Consider the following 6,752-nt stretch of genomic DNA (forward strand, 5'->3'; position numbering starts at 1 on the left):
ATATATATATATATATATATATATATATATATGTGTACTGTATATACACTGCTCAAAAAAATAAAGGGAACACCTAAACAAAACAATGCAACTCCAAATCAGTCACACCTTTGTGGAATCAGCGTCACCAGTTAGTCAGTTTCAGCTGCCGCTGTGCAAATGGAAACACAACAAGTGGAATGAGAGGCAATTAGCAAGACAACCCCTATAAAAGAGTGATTCTGCAGGTGGTGACCACAGGTCATGTCTCCGTTCTTGTCCTTTCTGGTTGAACTTTTAGCCACTTTTTCATGTTCTCAGTGCTGTCACACAGAGGCATCATGAGGTGTTTTTTACAGCCCACTGAAGTTGCTCAAGTAGTGCAGCTAATCCAAGATTGAACATCAATGCGAGCGGTGGCAAGAAGATTTGTTGCGTCTCTCAGCACAATGTCCAGAACATGGAATAGGTACCAGGAGACAGGCCAGTACACCAGGAGACATGGAGGGGGTCGTAGGAGGGCTACAACCCAGCAGCAGGACCACTACCTCATCCTTTGTGCAAGGAGGAACAGGAGGTCCACTGCCAGGGCCCTATGTGCATGTTTCCACTCGAACTGTCAGAAACAGACTCCATGAGGGTGGTATGAGGGCCCGACGTCCACATATAGGGCCTGTGCTTACAGCCCAACACCGTGCAGGACGATTGGCGTTTGCTAGGGAACACCAAAATCGGCAGATTCGCCACTGGCGCCCTGTGCTCTTCACGGATGAAAGCAGGTTCACAGTGAGCGCATGTGACAGAGTCTGGAGACACCGTGGAGAACGTTATGCTGCCTTCAACATCCTCCAGCATGACCAGATTGGTGGTGGGTCAGTCATGGTGTGGGGAGGCATTTCTTTGGGTGGCCGCAAAGCCCTCCATGTGCTAACCAGAGGTGCCCTGATTGACATAAGGTACCAGGACGAGATCCTCAGACCCATTGTGAGACCATATGTTGGTGCAGTGGGCCCTGGGTTCCTTCTTATGCATGACAATGCTAGGCCTCATGTGGCTGAAGTGTGTCAGCAGTTCCTGCATGATGAGGGCACTGATGTTATGGACTGGTCAGCCCGTTCCCCAGACCTGAATCCAATTGAGCACATCTGGGACATCATGTTTCAGTCAATCCACCAAGGCCACATCGCACCACAGACTGTCAGGAGCTAACTGATGCTATAATCCAGGTCTGGGAAGAGATCCCTCAGGAGAACATCTGCCGTCTCATCAGGAGCATGCCCAGGCGTTGTTGGGAGGTTATACAGGCACGTGGAGGCCACACACACACTACTGAGCCTCATTTAGACTTGTCTTGAGGAATATTCATTGACGTTGAATCAGCCTGTCATGTTATTTTCCATTTTCATATCGAGTATGAATTCAAATCCAGATCTCCATGGTGTAATAATTTTGATGTACATTGATAATTTTTGTGTTATTTTATCTCAGTCAATTCCACTGTGTTAATAATAAAGTTTGTCAATGAAAATATTTAATTAATTGAGGTCTAGGATGTTATTTTAGTGTTCCCTTAAATTTTTGAGCAGTATATATATAGATATAGTTTAATTTGATCATTTTAATAATCCATATTCTTTTTAATTTACCAGAAACTTCAAAATAAATTCTCACCCTGTACTGAAACCAGCTTCAGGGTCTTACCACCACCAGCTGATGAGGTGTGTTATGTCAATTTGAACCACACCCACTGGAACCAGTACTGAAAGTATAATGGAAACACAACGTATACCGTACCGAGCTGAGTAGAACCATGCTGTACCAATACTAAAGGTACTAATGGAAAAGGGGCATCTGTGAACTGTCATTCATGGAGACGGGTCGAGGGTGCAGAGGAGACCAATCAGAGTTTGCTCGAAGTCAAACTGTCGGCTCGGTGCAGAGGTGTTGATCTCAGTTTCCCACAATGCCTCAGTGCTGCGACTTGAGGCGCTTTGTGAAAGAAGCTTCGGTTTCACGAGACGGAAAAGAACCTGGTCTGTGATGGTCCAATACAGAGACAAGTCCAGTTAGCTTTGGTTCAGAACCTCCAGAATCAGGATGACAGATGTGATTAGGCTCATGCAGAAACACCTGTCCGGTTCAGGTTCTGATCATACGGACCCGACCTGGACTCAACCCCCACACCCTTCATACCTGGCTGTCGGACGGCGGTGGCGCCCACGAAGCTGATGAGCGTGACGTCAGAGGCGCCGCCGGACTCCAGGGGGATGGGGTGGACCCGGAAGTGCTCCAACATGTCGAAGATGGACTGGAACCATAGGTGCTGCACTCGGCACTGCCCGTCCTCGTTCAGGGACAGACGGAGGTGCTGTGGGGGAACACAAAGACAAAACCCTGAAAACCAGACCTCAGAAGACATTCCTAAATATTCAAAACCCTTACAGAGCTCCACCCACAAACACCTGGACTGGACTTCAGTCCAGGTCTGGACAACTCTCAGTGTCAAGTTCAAGGTTCTTTACTGTCATCCGCATCATGTGGTTCATGAGGTGGAACGATGTGCTCCGGGTCCCAGTTACATCCAACAATAGCAAAAATATAAAAGTGTAAAAAGGATCTTAGATATAAACTAAGAAATGCGCTAAACAAACATCAAACGATATGCTAAAAGATCTAATTATGCTAAACAATATATATTTTTTTCCATTTACCCTTTATTTATACAGGAAGTCTCACTGAGTCACGAGAACTCATTTTCAAGACAGACCTGTTTAGGAGCAGATGGTGGGGGTTGAGGGCCTTACTCAGGGGCCCAGAGTGGGGTGAATGAGGGTGGAGACAGGTGTGGGTGTTTCACCTTTTCCACCCACATTTTGATGTTGACAGTATTGGGAGTTGAACCTGCAACTTTCCGATCACAGGCCCATCTTCTCTAAGCTCTGCACCACCACTCCCCTTTATAATGTAAGACAATACACCAAACAGCAGCAGCAAGAACATGAGTCTTTGTGGGTGGATGAGTACGAATGAATGAATAAAGCAGCAAGAAATAATCAGCAGTATGAGATCAGCAGCACATATCAACACATGTCCCCACAGAGACTTCAGTCCAGGTCTGGACTAGCGTTCTGTGACTCACCTTGGCCTTGCCCTGGAAGTTGAAGGTGAGGACGTACTCTCCACGCCGTGTCTCGCTCTGCCGGACCAGGAACACGCCGTGGCTCGACGGGCCTCCGGCCAGAACCAACTGGGCCGCTTTGAGGCGCGATAGGGTCCCGTGGAACCACTGACACTCGCTGAGCGGGTGCTCCACGGTCTCGGCTGGGCCCACGTCAGAAAACAGGAAGGAACCTGCAGAACCGGTTCATGAGGTTAGAGGTGTTCTGTTGGACCACATTTGACGTCCTGGTTGCTGAGCAGAATGAAGGTCCGACAGAACCTTCATGGTTTCTGTGGAACGTTCTGCTGATCTGCAACAACAATTCTGCTGTTTGTTACAGAACTGTGCAGAAAAGCATCACACAGAACCGTTTTTATTTATTTCAGAAGGATTTTAACAGAAATTTAAATTTAACAGTTTTATCTTCCTGCTGATTGGCGCCTCTTTAATCCCCCCCACATTTTACATGTTTATTTTTAATACGTAAAACCTGCTCACCTGTGGCATCTGGCGTCTCTGCAAAAGGTGTGCCCAGACTAGCCCCGCCCGCTCCGAGAATCCTGCCGTCTGGTTCGTCGAGAGGAGCTCGAGGAGGCAACTCCGGAGGGAGCGGGTCCATGAGAGGGGAGGAGCCTCCGATTCCTCCGTAACACACTGACGCAAAGAAGAACAGAACATCTGGAGTTCTGCTGATCCAGAACCACTTTCATTCAAATGTCTGACGGAGCTTCACCAGAACTGGACAGGGTTTATCCTGAAGCCCTGCCCACTTCATAAGCAACACTCACCTTGAGAAAGACGCTCTCCAATCTCTGGCGTCCTGCTGATGTCCAGCGGTCCCCCACACCCCCCCTCTGCATCGTCCTGCTCACTGCGGCATACAGAAGGAAGTTAAAACCTCAAAGACAACCAGACACATGCCGGTCCCCGAAACAACGGCTGGCTGAATCGGTACCTGAGACAGATGCCGTTCCTGATGTCGCTGAGCCACGCCCTCATCTGAACAGCGTCTCGTGTCTCAATCACGTACTGCGCCAACGTCTCCAGCTGCAAGCAGCAAAGCAGGACACAGTTAGTGATAAAGAGGCCCGGTTGGATTCTGAATCCAGGTACCTAAAGGCTCCGTTTAGGTACCTGATAGGTGAATTTACCTGGTTTGTAATGGAGGTCTTTAAAAGTTAAAGTAACTCGAAGTAACGAGGAAATGTCGTCCTCTTCATGTTTACAGTTTGAGTTATAACATCCGTTTGTCCATCCTCTGGTTTTGGACTCAGGTCTGAGGGTCAGCAGCTGGATCATGGAGGTCTAGACACCTCTTCCAGCCCTTCTTGGAGGACTCAAAGATGTTCCCAGACCAGCAAAGACTTAGTCTCTCTAGTATGTCCTGAGACTTCCCTGGGGTCTCCTCCCCGTAGGACATGTCCAGAGCACCTCCCTAGGGAGGCATCCAGGGTCCATCCAGACCAGATGTCTGAACCTCCTCAACTGGCTTCTCTCGATGTGGAGGAGCAGCGGTTCTATTCGGCATCTCTCCTGGAGAACTGAACTCCTCACCCTATCTCTAAAGTGCGTCCAACTACCAGGCAGAGGACTCCTTTAGACCTCCTTGATCCAGGATATGAGTCTTTCAGTCTCTACCCAGAGTTCAGGACCACAGGTGAGAGCAGGACCATAGACCAAGCAGAGTACAGGGAGCTTCTCCTTACAGCTCAGCTCCCTCTTCACCACAACGGACCGGCTCAGACTCCACAATACAGTGAAAGCTGCTCCGGTTCGTATGATGATCCCAAGCTCCATTCCTCCCTCACTGAACAAACCCAGAGACGCTTAAACATCTTGAGTGAATAAGAAAACACTTAAAACTATTACTTAAAGTGCATGAGGTCTTCCAAGCCCTGCTGAATTTATTTAAGAATTATAGATTTTGTGGTCAGCACGGTGGCGCAGTTGGTAGAGCTGCTGCTTCTCAGCGAGAAGGTTGCCACGGTTCAAATCCTGGTCTGGGGACCTTTCTGAGTGGAGTTTGCATGTTCTCTCCATGCTGCGTGGGTTTTCTCCGGGTACTCTGGTTTCCTCCCACAGACCAAAAACATGCATGTTAGACTGACTGATAACTCTAAATTGTTCCTAGGTGTGAGAGAGAGTGAATTGTTGTTTGTCTGGTTTGTCTCCAGGTGTCCCTGTGATGAACTGGAGACCTGTCCAGGGTGTCCCCTGCCTCTCGCACAATGATAGTTGGATATGTCACAAGTGACCCCGTGACCCAAAAAGGAAGAAGTGGGTAAAGATGAATGATGGATGGAGTTTTTGTTAAATGAAAACTGGCAAAAACCCCAAAATAAACATAAAATAAATAAATAAAAACTTTGTGTAGATGAGCTGTAAAAAATAAAACATCCTATTGACCTCTGGGGTTACCAGACTCCTCGCTGAATTACTCATGGAGAACAACCACGAGCACAACTGAATGTGTCACTGATCCGAGAACCATCAGAATCTCCAGAACAGCAAACAGTCCCTACCTGCAGCAGGAAGGTGTTCTCCTTATCAGGGACCTCCAGCGCCGTGGTACTCCTCACATCCATGATGGAGCAGCAGGGAACTGTCAGCCGAGGCTTCGACGACTGCCGAGACAAACAGGAACACGTTCAGATCTGATGTGAGGAGCAACATATCTCCAGAGAAGCTCTGAAGAGGAGCTGAAAACTCTTCAGTATGAGCAGTGGTGGCTGGCCGATAGAGGGTGCTAGAGTGCCGCCCCATCACTCACACCTCTCATCACATTACCTTGAAGGCATAAAAAAATTAAATAATGAAATAATAAAATTAAAATATTTTGAAATATATGTATATATTTTTTGTAGTGTCAGATAAATATTTAGTAGTAAGATAATATTTAGTACTACAGCTACAAGTACTTGGGTGTACACCTGAATGACAACCTCAGCTGGGGCAACACCACCACCAGCCTGATGAAGAAAGCTCATCAGAGACTCTACTTCCTCAGACGGCTGAGACGAGCTGGTCTGAGAAGCTCAGTCCTCACCTCCTTCTACAGGTGTGCAGTGGAGAACATCTTATGCTCCAGCATCAACATGTGGCATGGAGGATGCACAGCTGCAGAAAGAAAAGCTTTGCAGAGAGTGGTGAAGGCTGCACAGAAGTCTGTCGGAGTCAGTCTCCCCACCATCACAGACATCTAACACCTCCAGATGCAGGAAGAGGGCCACCTGCATCATGAAGGACCCCACTCATCCAGCACACACACTTTTTGCCCCACTCCCCAAAGGAAAGAGGTTGAGGAGCATTAAGTGTAGAACCACTAAACTGAGGAACAGCTTCTACGCTGAGGCTGTTAGACTTTTGAATATCTAATCAGAAAAATCACTGTGAAAAAAAATCACATGTTGCTGCTGATCTGTTTCATGTTGCTGCTGATCTATTTCATGTTGCTGTGTTCATTTGAACTCATCTGCCCACAGACTCATGTTCGTGTATTGTTTTTGTACCATTAGTGCTTAATGTACATTTAGTTGATGTTTTTTTTTTAGATCATATTAGATCTTAGTTTTTCTTTTACACACACATACATATTCACACACACACACACATA

At 47.3% G+C, this 6,752-nt stretch overlaps 1 protein-coding gene across 1 annotated transcript in view; it reads right to left on the reverse strand.

Annotated features, from left to right (window-relative positions):
- LOC119421047 (SH2B adapter protein 1) overlaps positions 1-5,743 on the reverse strand; it is a gene marked incomplete at its 3' end in the record, with an annotated part of 8,426 nt that extends 2,683 nt beyond the window's left edge. Inside the window, 6 exon segments of the mRNA XM_037688439.1 lie at positions 2,173-2,347; positions 3,119-3,330; positions 3,638-3,793; positions 3,928-4,010; positions 4,095-4,186; positions 5,662-5,743. Coding sequence (XP_037544367.1) covers positions 2,173-2,347; positions 3,119-3,330; positions 3,638-3,793; positions 3,928-4,010; positions 4,095-4,186; positions 5,662-5,724 — 781 coding nt within the window.
- Between the last annotated feature and the right edge of the window lie 1,009 nt (positions 5,744-6,752).

This window comes from Nematolebias whitei, chromosome 15, assembly GCF_014905685.2.
Source record: "Nematolebias whitei isolate Nwh7 chromosome 15, NemWhi1, whole genome shotgun sequence".
Lineage (NCBI taxonomy): Eukaryota > Metazoa > Chordata > Actinopteri > Cyprinodontiformes > Rivulidae > Nematolebias > Nematolebias whitei.